The 17,489-nt window shown below is 43.9% G+C and overlaps 1 protein-coding gene across 1 annotated transcript in view; it reads right to left on the minus strand.

Moving 5' to 3' along the window:
* Positions 1–15,741, minus strand: part of MMP16 (matrix metallopeptidase 16) — a 218,859-nt gene extending 203,118 nt beyond the window's left edge. Inside the window, exon 1 of the mRNA XM_054984945.1 lies at positions 15,575–15,741. Within this exon, the coding sequence (XP_054840920.1) occupies positions 15,575–15,706 (132 nt within the window). The 5' untranslated portion in view covers positions 15,707–15,741. The remainder of the gene's footprint in view (positions 1–15,574) is intronic.
* Positions 15,742–17,489: the final 1,748 nt, after the last annotated feature.

A 17,489-nucleotide genomic window follows, 5' to 3' on the forward strand; every position in this document is an offset into this window, starting at 1 on the left:
ACTTTGCAGACAGCAGAGAGACAAACAACAAAAGGATGCCTCCCGGAGTGTTCCTCCTTTTTCCTTTTCAGACAGCGGAGAGACAGCTGCTGTTGGCATTTTGATAGAGAGTGCATTGGAGCTTGAATTTTCTTTGTGTGTGGTGGGATAGCGATTTACCCCTTCAAGTTCCAGGGCTACTGTCAGGCTCTAGGCCAAGCTATTATTTATTATTGGTACCTTTCCTGGTGCCTGCAGGTTTCAGGGAGTGGTGCAGTAGGAATCTTGACCAAACTTGGATGATGGCTGAAGTTCCCCCCACTGGCCCCCACGAACCTGCTGCCACGAACATGTTCGTGAACAGGGCCATGTTCATGGTTGTTCATGAGTCCCTGTTCATGGATGGCAATGAACAACGAACATCATGTTCAGGGTTTTTTTTCTGTTCGTTCCCATCTCTAGTAATGACAAAACAGAAAAGTCTTCAACCACTGGTTGATGACAAGGATAGAAGAAAACAGACAAGTCTTCCCGGGGAGTGAGAATGCCAGTTCTGCTTCCAGACCATAATAATGTGTGCTGCTGGATTGTGAGAGGAGATCTCAGATACTCCTCCTAAAGAAATTATGAAGAGCACCAAAACCATCATTAATTCTACCAGTCTTCCTAGTGAGAGCAACGAACTGCCTCATCCCACCTCTTCCAGCCCACGCGAGCTATGGGTTAGACTCGTCTTTAGAGTCAAGCCTGCATTCCTCGCACAGTGATGGTGAGCATGAGCTTGCATGGCAGCAGGATGGCATACACTTTCAAGAAATCTTGCAAATGATATAATTGCAGTCCTTAAAAGTCAGCCTTTTGAAAAACAGCATGTGATAACACTCAAAGGAAACCCTTTGACCTTTCCGGAGCAGCAACTTTTAATAGCAGCAGGAAAAGTACATGAGAGAACAGAGCAAAATATATTTGAGGAGGAGAATAGACTGGAGCAGAGACTAAGCTCTTGTGAAGAAGCCAGGAATGAGAAAGTGCTGCAATAGGATTACGAACCTTAATTTATTATTTACATTTCTTCTATTTAAACATCTGCAGCTGAATGAAATTCTAGAGAGTAAGATTGAAAATTTCACCACATTGGTACCTTCTTTGGGTATAATGCTGAAATCTGGCATAGTCAGTGCCATTCTGTACAGAGTTACACTGTCTTCAGTAGGTACAACTCCACTTATGATGGCAGCATTGACAGTGTTTCGAGCGAATCCTAAATTGTTACCGTATCCCAGTTTAAGTTCCCAAATGTACAGCACAGCATGCTAGTCAACTGATCAATCAGATATTGTCACTTGACAAATATCGCCAAAAGGCCTTGAAACCAAGCATGCCACTATGTAGACAGCTGCTGACCTTTATTAATATATTATTTGTTAACAAGGACAGAGGCAAGCCTAAAAGAACAGCAAAGCATCTTTCCCTAGCCTATAAGTGCCGAAATCTCGAACAGAAATTGGCCTGCAGCCTACTTAGCACATCAGCCCTTAAAAAGTGGTTTGTTTCCCCATACCTGCTTCTATGTATTATTTATATTTTCAGGAATTAAAAAAGCCACTTACAGTTATAGAAAGGATATCTAACATTGTTGCAAGTTATTCATAATGGATTACAATGATTTAAAAATTACCATTTCACAACAGCTGCGAACTAATATCTTTTTGCAATTAGCATCTGTATTAAAACTGTTGATCGTTAAAGTATATCATTGTTTTGCTGAGAGAGAGAGGGAGTCCCATGCCAACTCTCCCACTTTCCAAAATCCACTGTGGGTAATACAAACATTGGCTAAAGATAGGAACATGTGCTTGAAATGTCCCCATCCTATCCCTGCAGTAGCCTGAACACTGTGGGGTACTCCACTGGAGTACTGAAAAGCTCTAGGTTGGATCCTACAAACCGCACACTTGAGATGCTTGTGGATAAAGAGCTTCTCTGCCTTCCCCTGGCAACCCCCTGTAACCTCTAAAAAGCTAAAGCAGAGTGTGGGGACTGAAATACAGGGCTGTAGAGAGGAAGGACAAGCAGGCAATTCAAATCTCCACTCAGCAATGATACTTGTTGGATTACCTTGGACCAGTCATTCTCTCAGTTTAGTCTACCTCACACGATTGTTGTGGCAATAAAATGGAGGATAGGGAAAAAGACATATGCTGCCTTGAACTCCTTGGAGGAAAGATGGGATAAAACTGTAACAAATATATATATATAATGAACTATGATAGGAAACTCAAAGGAACAAGCTGCCTCGTCATGCAAGAGGGAGGGACCATCTCCCAAGGAGCTTCTGGGGAAAGATTCAGCACTACAAGTGTTGAGCTCGTGCTCTCTAAATTCCAGCTTGTTATGATCACATGACAATCACTGATGAGACAAACAATAGGAGGACTTGGGCTAAAAACAGAGAAGTCTTGCAGAAGGATTTGTTTCTCACTAAATAACCAAAAATGCCATCTGCTGGGCAGCAGTTGTGTTCAAGCATCACTAAAATGAACTGCACAGCTTCCATCCTGTTCAGTGAAACTGATACAGGATAACTTCTCGGCAGACTGGTTCCCAAACTAATCACCAGTGTAAAGAAATGGAGCTCTACTTTGGCATAAGTGGAAATATGCACCATAGAACAAGTGAAATTACTACACCTCTAAATGTTATTACTAGTATTTAATATTAATCGGAATTCTTCAGAGACAGGAATTGTGAGACCTTAAATGCCCCTACTCACACATTAAAAGATATTTGGAAGAAATGGCAAGTAGGGTGGTGTGAATGGTTGCTAAGCAACTGAGTAAAGTAAAAGGCTTCAAAATAGCACATGATCTCCCTATTTTATACAGATAAAGTTCTAAGCACAATTATATTTTAAAATCTATTTCAGCTCTAAATAAAATTGCATCTCGTTCTGCAGTTTAGGTTCACATGCCTGTAAATGCATGGCTAATAGCAAAATATAAATGGGACACAAAGTTAATGACAAATCTCTCACCCTTCTCCCTGCCCTTGGTGTAATGTGCACACCTGACCTACAAACAAAACCCTTTTCAGACATTCAAATTGTGCATGCAATCAATATACAAAAAGGCAAACATAACTTCACCCACTCCCACGCTCCACAGTTGCACTGTTCTTTTGTGAACAGGACTGTATGACATAGGAGTTAGCTGTACACATGTAGGTAGGGTTGCCAACTCTGTCTTAGCAAATTCCTGGAGATTTGTGGCGGTACCTAGGGAAGGCAGCATTTTGGGAAGGGGAGGGAGCTTAGCAGAGATGTGATGTCATACAGCCTGCCCTCCAAAGCTGCCATTTTCTCCAAGGGAACTAATCTTTGTAGTTTGGAGATGAACTACAATTACAGGAGATCTCCAGGTCTTACTTGGAGGTTGGTAACTCTATATATAGGCTGTCTCTCTGCAATTAGATTCCTTATAACAAGCAGTGTAGCACATTTTCCATACAACATACATATGGAGTACCCCTCTTCTTCATAAAAGCAACCATCAGTTCTTGGAGACTGGGAGGGGGGCCAATGAATTCCAACTCCCCCCCCCAACCTCCCCATTCTTCTGCCTACAAAGAAGGCTAATGTTGTAGAGTACAACACAATCCAGAAAAGTAAATCAAGACAACTGTATACACAAGCTAAACTGTATGCCCTCAGAACCAGGACATCAAAAGAAACAGTGCTGAGTTTTAATGTGAACAACTACATTTTGAAAACCCTGAGTGCATGAATGCCTCATAAAGGCAGCTACCACATTCTTCATGCACATGTCCTTAAATTAACAACAAAATCAAAGGATCTTGTCTTTTAAACTTTAGCCTATTTCAGAAGTCTGCATCAATCTATATGCCATCCTGTTGTAACTTTATCAACTTGAACAGGATCCCAAACAGAGCATCCGGCAAGGTGTCCTGCGCAGCACAAGCACCAACCTTTCAGAAAGCATCAAATAAAACTGGCAGTGGTGGTGGAGAGTGCCGTCAAGTCATAGCTGACTTATGGCAACCCCTGGTGGGGTTTTCATGGCAAGAGACTAACAGATTTGCCAGTACCTGTCTCTGCGACCCTTCACTAGAGCTCTCCGAACCAATTACTAACCAAGGGCAACTCTGCTTAGCTTACGAGATCAGGCTTGCCTGAGCTATCCAGGTCAGGGCAAACTGACAAAGGGAAGCATAAATCTTAAACTAGGTAAAAGAAAATAGCAGTGCTGCACTAAGAAGAGGCAATAATTGACAAGATATTAAATTCAACCTCCTGTTGTAGAATCTGAGAGGAAAATGTTTTCTTCTTCTTTTTAAAAAATGTTTCTCAAGATCTTCCCAGAAACTATTCATGTATTTATAAATGCGCCTTTCTCTCAAAAAAATGGGACCCGAGGTGGGTAACAAAATTAAACTATCACCACAAAAAAATAGTAATACAGAACTACCTTAACTTCTAAAGCACAATTCCAACATGCTAGCCAACCAAGACAAAAATACAAACAGCACCCCCCTAACAATATTTGGTCAAGGATTCAAATTCTTGTGAGCCCTCCATTCTCATATCCTATTTTGACCAACCCCCAATTCCATCCCGAAGAACTCTTGTTTTTCAGCCCTTCAAAATATCACTGACAGGTGCTTTTCCAACCTCCAACAGAAGGCGATTCCACAAAGCAGGGGCAGTTACCTAAAATCCCATAAACAGGCAGCAATTGATAATACATAAGTGGGTGTGTGGTGGTTAGACAAAAGGCACTGCTGCATCAAGTGGAGTAACTGCACAGGCTCATACCAGGCAAGCTGGTCCTTCAGTTTTTAGATCTTATACAATGAAGGGTTGTAATGGCAAAAACCAGCCCCTTGAACTGGACCTGGAAACAAACTGGCAACCAATGAAGAGACAGCATACTGGGAGCAATATATTCCCAGAAGCTAATGCCAGACATCAAACAGGCTGTAGCCATGAAGTTTCCAAGTAGTTGTCAGAGGCAGTCCCATATACATCACGTTACAAAAGCTGAGCCCTACTACAGTAGGGATCAGAATGGCCAAAACAGCCATCCCCAAATACAGAGAGAACTCAATTTTAGCTTACTGTGTTTCAGCCTCTTGACCACAACAGCAACTAAGGGACATCCATAGGCTTATTTAGTGAACAGTGAAACTGTCAATATATTAATGACATCCAGTTCCAAATCTATGGACAATCTCCATGAGGATTCATATATAGGAATTAAATTTTATGTATTTATGAATTCTCTCTGAGACTCAAGGCAGATTACACAGCAAAAGTCAATACAATCAATGGTTGCGACATCCAATAAATAATGCAATAGTGTTTGGATTGCAGAAATTTGAAAACACACCAAAATCTGATACAGAGCTAAGACAATGCTGAAACAAAGTAGAACATTTAAACATGACATATTAAATGATGCATAAATTGCCTAATAGGAGAATACTTACAGCAACAATGCTTACAGTACACGATAGTACGGTCTACAGTCCACATCTCTTTACCGAAGCATCTTTCTGAACCATTTCCTTATTGTACAGTCCTAATACCTGTGTAAAACCCTCCTAAATACTTTAGTTTTGCTTATTTTGTGGAAAACCAGGTGAGTTGGATCCTTTCTAACTTAATCAGGCAGGCCATTCCATAAGACGGGGTCCACAACAGAGAAATGCACGTATTGGCCTTTGTTAATTCTGCCCATTTGCAGGGTGGCAACTGCAGAAGGGCCTGCTCAGATGAGTGAAGCTGTCACGGCAGGGCACGGGAAGAGAGGTGGTCCTGCAGATATGAGGGGCGAAGGCCTTGAAGGGCTTTCTACAGTCAGTACCTTGAAATGAGTCCAGTAATTGGTGGGCAGCCTATGGAGAGATTGCAGAATGGGAGTAATATTCATGCTCTGCTTAGCTCCTGATAATAACCGAGCACAGAAGACAGCGCCAGGCCCTATGGCATAACAAATAGCATAACTGCCAATTCTTCATCCCCCTATAATCACCTTCTCCCCTCAAGGTTAAAACTCCAATACCATCACACTCTAAATGACTTAGGAGCAGTGATTGATCAACTGTATCAAAGAGAGCACAGAAATCAAGAAAAACTAACAAGGATGTATTTCCCTCATCCACTGGAATACAGAGATCATTCACCAGAGCTTCCAAGCCATCTTTTTCACAAGCCTGGGTTCACAATAAGAAGTGGAGATATGTCATCTAGGTGTCACTGGAGTTGCTTTCCCACAAGCATCTCATTGGTTTTGCCTAAAAATGGTAAATTAGACAAGCCTATAGTTAGCCTATACTAGCTTCTCCAAATAAGGTTTTGGTTTTTTTTAAAGGACAATCACTGCCTCCTTCAATGGTTTAGGAGAGACCTCCCTGGATCCAGCTAGGAACACAACAATCCTCTATAGTGAAATATACAACTCCTTGCAAGAATTTAATAACCAAGAACAAGGATTTGGACTGCAGAGAAAGGCTTTCAGAACACTCATAAGCCCATCAATATCGTTCACATGACAACATATCAGCATAAAGATTAGAGCATAGTATGAAAGACTTTATCAACAAATAAGTATGCAAAAACATTTTTGTGACTGTTCTTTTGGAGTCCTCAGTTGAGCGACCATCCTAAACAATTCAGCTGGATGAAAATCAGCCAGTGCAGTAATAGCAGAAATAAGCATTCCTCATCATTATCAAAGTCACCTCATAGGCTTTCAAATGATTTTCATAGAAAGTTCTATCAGTTTCGGCCTCAGATGTCTGTTAACAACAGTACAGACCCACACCCTCTTCAGTTCCTTCAGATCTGGTAAAAATCTTGAAACGGGGCTCTTCCTAGAAGAGGAGAAAGTATACTGGGAAGCAGCTCTATTAATAGCCTTCTGTAGTCCAATATTTCAGCTCCAACAATGACAAGGAGCACTGCTCAGACTCTACAGTTCCCCAAGACATCTCATACTCTCATCAGCCTCTGGGGCAGACCACCCTAAGTGGTCTGCTATACATGCTCAAGCACATCTTCAATAGAAAGCTCTCTGACTATGGCACAAGCTGGATCCCAAGCCTATCTACCTTGCCACCAACATAACCAAAGACACATCACAGAGGCCATAAAGTCCAGAGCCTGACCAGCCAAGAAGACCTCTGCATGGATAATAAAGTTCCCCAAAGCCACCTCTACCAGGACACCTACTAGCAAACCCTTTCTTGTGTGTGCCATCAAGTGATAGCTGACTTATGGTGGCCCCATAAGGTTTTCAAGGAAACAGATGTTCAGAGGTGGTTTGCCATTGCCTGCCTCTATGGAGGAACCCTGGCCTTTGTTGGTGGTCTCCCATCTAAATACTGACCAGAGCCAATCTTGCTTAGCTTCTGAGATCTAACAAGATCAGGTTATGTGACAGTAATAGTGTTAATTGTGAAACTACTCTTAAGAAGATGGTGGCAACTCTTCCACCATCCCCAAGTTCAGTGCTGATGGAGAACTACATACCTCAACTGAGATCAACAGTGACAGCACAGTATCAAGCAATACCCTCCTCAACCATCAAAGCATGACACAAGGAGATTGACACTGTTTTGACAATGCACATCAAGAGTGAAGTATGGTTTCACTAGGAGCTCTCCAGCCTACATTCTATGAGGAAGGCATAGAGATCAGAAGGGTAGTGAGCCTTTGAAAAAAACCTTCTCATAGACTCACCATTTCTCCTTCTGCCATAACCCATGCAGCATTACAATGATATTTACAATCATGTGCACATGTGTGCCATCAAGTCATAATCATCTTATGGTAACTCCCCAGCAAGAGTCTGTCAAGGCCAGTAAAAAGTAGGGGTGGTTTGCAAGTGCCTTCCTCTGCAGTCTTCCTTGGTGGTCACCCATCCAAGGACAGACCCCACTCAGCTTCCAAGATCTGACAAGATTCGGCTATACTATGTCACCTTCCCTCCCATTTACAGTCTTACACGGGGGGAAATAAAATCCACTAGCATCACAATACAAAAGACCAGAAGAACATTCTATCACGTGGCCCTCCATATCTAAGGGCCATCCATCATAACCTACCACATGATCATTATAAATCCCTTCATGACAGGGACTCCAGAGGGATTATCTGCTGTTTAGGATGTAATTCATTAGTATGTTAAATTGAAAACAAGTACAAGTTTTAGAAAGCACCAACATTATCCACAGCATTCTACTGCAAAAGAATCTCTTATTGTGTATTTCATACCAACTGCCACCAAGTTCTTTAACAACAACAACAACATTTGATTTATATACCGCCCTTCAGGCCAACTTAATGCCCACTGAGAGCGGTTTACAAAGTATGTTATTATTATCCCCACAACAAAACACCCTGTGAGGTGGGTGGGGATAACAGAGCTCCAGAGAACTGTGACTAGCCCAAGGTCACCCAGCTGGCTTTGAGTGGAGGAGTGGGGAATCAAACCCAGCTCTCCAGATTAGAGTCCCACGCTCTTAACCACTATACCAAACTGGCTCTTTAAATAGTAGGGTTTGGGATTTTACTAGATAGAGCTTGTGGTCAGTTTTTAAAGCAAGTCCAAGTAATGTATGAATGCCTGCATGTTGCCAAAAGATTGGAAGACAATGAGAATGTACTCACTGGATCGGGGATGGTGAGATTTGAGTCTGCTACCATCTACAAAGACACCACTAAAGATAAAAAAGCCAGCAAACCAAGCACAATCAGCTATCATATTCAAGAGTACATGACCATCACAGTCATTGTTCATTACATTAACACGGCTTGCATGACCACTGTATCGAGGTGGGATATGTGATGAGTAATAAATGTAGCTTTCTCAGTGTGCTCTAAAATGCACACAAATGTATATCCCACACCTCTGATACAGTTTAAAAAGAACACAAGGCTATTTTAGGTCATTGCAGCAGACAACTTCCAATTAAAATGCACATTTAAATGAAAATCCAATAGAGGGGGAGGAGCCATACCACCCCATATCCCCAAACCTACTACCAGTTGAAATAGACACACACATCTCTTTGCAGTAAGGCTTACTTCCATTTGTATGCTTAAACACACTTTGCTTATATGAAACTTCCATTTAAAATAAACAGAGACTTACTTCCAAGTAAATGTCCTTAAGGATCAGGATGTGAACATAAACACACAAGAGATGGAAAGGTCATGTGTAACAATCCAGCAATGGCAGACCACTAATTGTGAAGTCTGTTAGCAGTTAAGAAACAAAGAGGTTTTCCGCTGCTGGTTGCCATGGGGAAGAAAATTCTACATATTTGACACTTATTTCTCCCAGGTTTTGAGACTGCTGTTGTTTGTTCCATAATAAGCAATTTAGCCATCATACTTATTAAAAAGGGGAAGCTTAAACTCACTTACAATAGGACATGCTAAAACAAATCCCCCTGGATGGGTCTCAAGCAAGTATTTATCCTTATCAAGGATATATAGACAAGGCAGAACAATACAGAAGCTGCACTGGAAAAGGAAAGGTAAACAAATAGTCCAAGCCTAACCAGGTTGAGGGCTGCAGCACAGTAGAAGAGCACATAACTTGCATGCAGAAAGTCGCATGCTCAATCCATGTTAAAGGTGGAAATGGTAAGCATTAGGAAGGACCTTTCTGCCCCTGGAGAGCCACCAGCGGCTAGAGAAGACAATACTGAATTTGATGGAACAGCAGGGTGAATTGGCAGGAGCACGCTTCACATGTTTAATCAGTACAGAAATGGGTCACACTGATTGGCACCTTACTCTTTTGTTGTTGTTGTTAAGCAGCTGCTGGGCAGTATCTAATCATTTGCATTTTACATCTCTGGTATACTCCAAGTAGCTTTTTCAGTAACTGATGATTATAAGATATCCACTTAGAAAAAGGAATGTTGTACGAAGGTAGAAACATATCCTGGTGTCTACAAGATACTCACAGGAACAATGTGTTTTTGAGTTTCTAGAATTCCAGCTGTAAAGTACAAAAACTGATTGAAGAAACAATTTATGGTTCATAGCTCTTTCGTTTAAAAAAAGGATTCAGTGTCAGTATGACTGATGATGATAACGATAGCATGGATTAATGAAGCTCAATAGCAGAATTCTCATTGACTTGCACAGTACCAGGATCTCGTATTGATGGCGGGCAGCCAATGAACTCAAAACCTCTGGCTGACCAAATAACAGGTTTGAAAATAACTATTGTCTGGCCACCTGTGAAAAGTTAGTCCTGCCTTGCACAGATGTCAGTTATTATTTTTATTTATTTATTTACATCATTTATAGTCCGCCTTTCTCATTGAGACTCAAGGTGGAATACATAGGGTGAGTCAGTACAATCAATATCATGACATTTGGATCACTCAGTAAGTAATAAGCAGTGTGGGCAGGCAAACTAGTACATTTTGTGAATTTATCTGTAGAATTATGAAATAAAACCACCACTCCCTTTTTAACGTAACAAATGATTCTAAACTCATTTATTCATGAACAAGACTTACAAGGCAGTGTATTTGGGATCACAGCATCTAAAAAGCTGCATAGTATCAGGAACGGTGATCTATGATGACACCGTTCAAGTTAACATGGACATTTATAACAATCGTAATTCATTATCAAGACTATTCCATGCAACTTAGGAAGAAGACTCATATTCCTAAAAGGACTACCAAAACTGTTGTCTGCAGTAGAGATGGCTACCTGCCAGCTCAGAGACAGCATCAGACCTGCGACAGGATTAAATTTTCCTACCACAACTCCCCTACCAGGCTCAGATTCTAAGAGAGGGTATGGAAAGAGAATCATCTTAGTTCTCTCTCTCTCCCTCAGTGAGGAAATGCTTTGGCCTGTTCTTTTACCCTCACATTGTACTCTACACTAAAAGTGCATAAAAACAGATAAAAGACAATAGAAGAAACATATGTGGCGTAATGGTTGGAGTGCTGGATGAAAACCTAGATTTAAATTCCCACTTGGGCCATGAAGCTCACTGTTTGACCCATGGCCAGTTTCTCTCTCTCAGCTTAACTTACCTCACAGGGCTGTGAACAAAAAATGGGATATGTGCTACCATGAGCTCCTCGAAGGAAGAAAATGATCTAAAGGTGACAAAGAGATGGCGCTGACTATATGGGCGTGGTCCATCCTCACTAAAGAGGGCCAGCGTGGTGTAGTGGCTAAAGTGACCGAGTAGGATCTGACCAACCCAGGGTCAATTCCCTGCTCTGCCATGGAAGCTCGCTGAATGGCCTTGAGCCAATCACATACTGTCAGCCTAACCTACCTCAGAGGAACTTTGTGAGGGAAAATGGAGGAGAGGGAGGAGAGGAGAATGATGTAAGCCACTTTGGTAGGGTACAAACGAAGTAAAATAAAAAATACAACTGACTGTAAGTCAAACATGCAACAGTTCTGCCCTTGTGATATCCTCCTTATAATTCTGAGCCTGGAAATGTTACTGATAAGACTCCCTAAGAGTCTGACTGAGGTAGAACCAGCCCCTCTAAACATAGTTGGCTTGGCCATCTTAACCCTACTTCTTCAGCGTTCACTCCAATCTGTCAAGGTAAGCTCTTGGCTTATGAAAACTATGCACTACAAAAATTAACTAGCAACTCTTTATTGCTACAGTAAAGCTACAACAACAGAAACTTGACTCAGTGAAATATGCCATGTCCATCTCAACTAGATTCAAACCCAATGGAAAATAGATCCAAGTACACAGACATCCAAAGATGACGTGGCCCCTATGAATGGGTTAGCCAACCATTCATCCAACCAGATCACAACACAGATATCCCTTTAAAAACTGCATGCCCTGTGATCCCCATATGTTGAACTGTTACAGATGACCCATTAATTTCAGAAGTATTTGCATATATAAACAAATTACACATGTAGTTGTTTCAACAGAGACCTCACATCTACAGTAGGATTTGCGAGCAGATGAGCTCCCATCCAAATCAGTAGTCTACATCATAAGAGAGATCACAAGACTATGGCTAAGATTCTCCAGTCCTAAATTTCCACATGGTTTCCCTACTGAACAGATTTCACACTGGTCCCTCTACAGTCTTCTTATAAGGTTATCAGTACACCAATGAGCAATCAGTAGATATGGTTGAAACCACATTGCTGAAAAGAGCCCCCTTACCTGGTTTCAACATTTACACAGTGCTAATTCTGACATTTAAATGCATGTGCCAAGGTAAATTTGCATCTAAACTACAGCAAGATTTATGAAGAGTCAATGTGACGCATACAGAAATGTGTATATAAAATGCAAATTTGAGCTCCTTGCATATTTGAAAGCCATACCTCTAATATTTTCTGCATACATTTCTGGCTTACAAAATTAGACGTATGAAATAGAAACCACAACACCAGCACATTTCCAGACAGAGGCGCCATAAGTCGTTGGTAAAAAGAATGTAAGTTTACAGCAGCAGCTACTCACCAGAAAGCATGTCTACATAGTATGCAATAGGTATCACAAGTATACTATTTTAGGGCTTTCAGAACACAGCAAAAATGGTCAGGAGCAAGAGTTATCTTTCATGTTCACATCAAAGAGTGACCACAGCTAGATTAGATTCTGCTTTCAAAACTACCACCGATGTGTGTTCAGGCAGTCATAAATCCAGCTCCACAGACTCTGGCATATAACTGCCCTCTCATTTCTGTGTTTATTTAAATTGCTCTTGGAACAGAATTTGCTGTGCTCGAGGATGGATGGGGTTTTAGTGATTTATTGTCTTGTGTAAGTGTTTTATGGGTCTGATGCTGACACAGAGAAATGCATGGCACAGTGTCACCATCCTGCTGCCAAGTCCTCAGCTTCACGTTCTCTCTGCACTGTGGCCATGGCTGTTCCATTTTTACAACAAATGGCACTTGAAAAGCTCTCAGCCTTGTTCAAAGATAAATGGAAATTAATTTTCCTTCAGACTAGTAGCAGGGACCATGCTGATTTCAAGAAGGCAGCGCAAGATAAGATGGCACACCACTGTGTGGTCTAACACAGCAACGGGAAGGTTATTCCAGGACTGGAAAAAGCCCAGGCAACTGGTCCCTGGGCAACTCTACATTTAACACTGGCATCTAGGAATCTGAAATTGTTTTCTAGGCCTGGATTATTCTCCCTTAGGCTTTGCCAAAGCCCGTATCTATGACAGAGCAATGCTGGAGCACGTGGACTTACTAACCAAAAGCACCTGCACTCCTGACAATAAGCTCTGCTATCACCCCATGACTTTCTCGGGCATTAAAAAAGACAGATTACGGAAAAGTCTCCATGAGAAAGACGGACTATAAATTATGTAAATAAATAGAATAAGTAAATAAGAAGGAAGAAACACTGGTCCCCAGTTCTAGCTTTACCCCATTGACTGGCCTGCTGCTGCAGTGCTTTGTCCAACGTAACATGCTCTTTTCTCTTTTGCTGTCACTGGCCTCTTCCTAGAGTCCCAACAGACCCTCCTTTCACTCCTCATGTCCTAGCACCATCTGCTGCTGGCCTGTTTTCTGCAGAGCAGGCTGTTGGCAATGGTAGGAAGAAGTGCCTCCAGGAGCCTGAATGTCTTGTTCTTTACATGCAGCGCTACCTAGGCAAGAAGCGGCAGACTGGCCTTTTCTCAGTGTTGCTCTACATCCTATTGAAAATAATGGGGAAAGGAGATGAGACAAGAAAAATAATCCTGGCTGACTGACCATTCATATTTCTGTGGTCTCCAAGGACCATAATCTGAGTTGAGCCAAGATGCACCAGGCCCTGTACAAACTCTATTGTTCCAACTACAAAGAGCTCTAGCTTCAAACTGTGGATAAGTGCACTGGGAAAATGGATACTCAGTGTATGAAGAAGCTAAGATAATAGACATATGGCAAAGGAACCAATGTAAAAAGAGAACTGAGTTCTCACTTCAAGGAGACAGAGGAAAGGTTCCTGTGTGAGGGTGTGTATGTTGCATGAGACAGATTTTATGAAGAAAAGCCCAAGAGACATACATACTGGGGTTTTCTTGAGAAGAGTGGCCCATAAATGCCGGACAATAAATAAATAACAGGAGGAGATGATTTGGTAATGAAAGGTGTCTTTTTTTAACAAAGCTCATGTGGTGGTCATGTATGGTGAAGCCAAGGAGAGGGTCTTGTTACTAAAAAGGAGGGACGCAAACCAGATTCAGAAAGCTAAAAGAACAGGAGTCAATGTGAAATAAAAGAACAGACGTGCATAAGGAAAAAAAAGGTCAGAAAGTGTGTTGGTGCCAGAAAAAAAACTAAACTAGACATACTGTACTGAACTAAAGAAAAAACAAGTGGAGTTTCATGCAGGAATGAGAGTTATCTATGTGTGGTCTCCTGGTACAGAAGTTCAAAGAGTGGCAGGCAAGGGAGAAGAAAGGTAACTGTCTTGGAGAGTAGAGAACCAACTAGAGGAACCAGAGAGAGAGAGAGAAAATTACACTCAGATGCAACTGCAAACAGAAAAGGACAGAGAGGAAAGGAGGGAACTGCATCCTAAACACAAATGCACAACAGAAGGGAGCAGCAGGATTTGAGTCTAGTGGTACCTTAGAGACCAACAAGATTTTTAGGGTATAAACTTAAGGGAGCTCTGACTCTGGGAAGCTTAAACTGGAAAGTCTTGTTGATCTCTAAGGTGCCACCAACAGACTCTAATCTTGCTGTTCTACTGTTCAGCTACCTACCTGAAACAACAGAAAGGAAAACAATATACTGACAGCAGAGTGAAGCCTGCCATGAGATTAAGAGCTCACACCTGTGCACCTTCCCTCCAAAGAAGTGCCACTGACCGCAAAGGAAGCCACTTCCAAGCATGTGCACCTCCGACCGCAGCTTAAAATCCTGATCTAACAGGAAAGCATCCAACACTTCCCGAAAAACTGGGCTGAGACCAGAAAATGCCGATCAAAAGGAGGGTCTAGTAACCGGCCTGTGACAGCGCAGCAGGAGCAGATGCTCTCGGGTGCCGTTCACCTTCGGGCATTTTAGCTAACTGCAGGAAGTTGCTCTCCACCTCGAACTTTCCCGTTTGGAGTTGCTGGAGGGGACATCCGCTTATGCCTTCTGCCGTGGCCGCAGCAGCAACATCCTCAGGCACGTGTGAATGACAAAAGCAGCCGGGCTCCGCTCAGACGCTCGCCTCTTCCCCCCTCTCACGCCCCTGCCCTACACACCGACGGGAGGAGGGGGTCCAACTGCAGCCGAAGCGCCCAGCCCGATGCCCACCGCTCCCCTTGGGAAGCTGCGCCCGCCGGGCTCTCCCCTTCCCACCCAATCCGAGGCGAAGGGCAGCGTCGGGACACAATGGGGAGCTCCGGCGGGCAGCAGCGTGGCTTTCCGCGGCGCCGGGAGAAGGGGATGCCCGGGCTCGGAGGCGATCTCGCCGGCCGGGGAGACGGGAAACTCGGAGAGGATGTGGGGCTGCTGCAGGAAGGCAAGCGTCCGGGCTGCCGGCCGGAGCGACCGAGTTTAGGGAAGCGCGTTCGGACCTTTCCCGCGCCTGGGTCTTACCTCTACATTGAAATACTGCTCCGCTCTGCAGCCAGCCGCGCATAAAATCCAAAGCAAGGCTTGCAAGAAAAGGACCCTGGAATGATGCACGAACTCCCCCCGGCTTGCAGAGCTGAAGGCGAGTCCGACCATAGTGAACTGTGCTTCCAAGGGAGAAGGGAGAGCTCTCGTCCTCCGGCCGCTCCGTCCTTTTAATTCCCTCCCCCCTCTCCGCCCCCTCCTTCGGCAAAAAAATCTCCCGCCCGCACGGCCGTCCCTAGCGCTGGCCAGGAAGCGCCGGGAGGCAGGTTCACCTCCAGCGAGAGCGAGAGGAGGGGGAAGAGAGCCTCCTTCACTCCCGAGCGCCCAGCGGCGGCGGCGGCACCGGGCGGGTCAGCTCTTCCTCCTCCTCATCCCTGGTCCCGGCGGGAGAGAGGTGGCGCCCGAGCCCCGCGGCCGCTCCGGCGAGGGCGCCTGGTCCACGCAGCCCGCCCGTCCTCCCGCTCGTGCCCAGGCCTCGGCCGCCCCGCCGCTCTGCTCTGCTTTCCGCTCCCCCGGCTGCGCTTCTGCTCTCCGCGCTGGCCCCTCCGCTCGAGAAGGTTCAGCCGCGATCTACATAACTCCTCCCCCGCCTCAGCCTCCGCGTTGCATCTTAAAGGAAACCGGGCGCGGAGGGAGGGGGCGCCTCGCCTGCCCGGCCCTGGTCTGCTCCCGCTCCCGCCAGGGGGCGGGCAGCAGGAGGAAGAGGGCCAATCGCTGGCGGGGGACGGACGGGGTCGCCGGGCAAAACTAAGGGCGGGGGGGGGAGCCGATGGCTGCCCACCTCCTGGGAAGCCCCCTTCCCCAAATGCAAGGGCAGAGGAGGTGAAGCGAATGACCGGTCCCCACCAGCCATTGCAAACATAAATGAGCAAGAATCGGGACTCGGGTCAAGTATTACCTTAAAGCTGAAGAGCCCACTTCTGACTCCTGATAACTTACAGCCCCACCAAATCCACACAGAAGATAAGGGACCTGAACAAGGGAGCCTTGACTTTTCAAAATACAAACCCTGGATATCTAGTTGCTACTGGACCCGACTCTTCCTCTTTTACTGCAAGCCAAGACTTCTACCCTCCTGAAATTAGAAAAATAAAAGTGATTACTATTCTGTTTCCCTGCACCAAATCAGCTGCACTTGTCCCTTAGACCTTTGCCACACAAGTGAGACCTGGATGGATCACCCTTGGGCTGGAGGACAGCAAATGCTACAAGAAAAAGATTAAGAATTCAGCCCTATGCTCAGCTTATTTGCGAGTAAACCCTATTGAATGTAGGGTGCAATCCTAAGGTTGCTTTCCTGGGAGTAAGCCCCATTGAATAAGATGGAACTTACTTCTGAGTTGACCTGCTTAGGATTGCTCCTGTAGTCAGTAGGAGACATGCCTAGGACTAGATTTAGTTTTGGCAAGCAACTGAGGGCCAAGCTACAAGTGACGAATGACACTTGAATGACAAGTGGATTGAGTGGAGGGCAAGTGAACAGGGAGGAATACACTTGCCGTTCAAGTGTCATTCGTCACTTGTAGCTTGGCCCTGAGTCACCACCCTTATACACATTTATATAAAGATAAACCTCACTTAGGATTCCTGCCTAAAATCAAACTTGAGAACAAGTGGGAAGAAACTGGGTTGAATTATCAGTGATCTTTCTCATATATATAGAGAGAGAATAATCAAGGTGTATGGTAACTGTACAGAATACAACAGTCTGCTCCAAGAGCCTTTACAGTCTAAAATACCCAAATACCAAGATGTTTAAAGAGAGTATTATGGACAAAAAAGAACAGTGGTTCACACTGCCCACTGAAGACAGAAAGAATAGCAACTGGTTAAACTTTAGGCAAAAATGTCCCTATGTAACAATGAAAGTGTTTTGGATGCTGAGGCATGTTGT

Source organism: Eublepharis macularius, chromosome 7, assembly GCF_028583425.1.
Source record: "Eublepharis macularius isolate TG4126 chromosome 7, MPM_Emac_v1.0, whole genome shotgun sequence".
Lineage (NCBI taxonomy): Eukaryota > Metazoa > Chordata > Lepidosauria > Squamata > Eublepharidae > Eublepharis > Eublepharis macularius.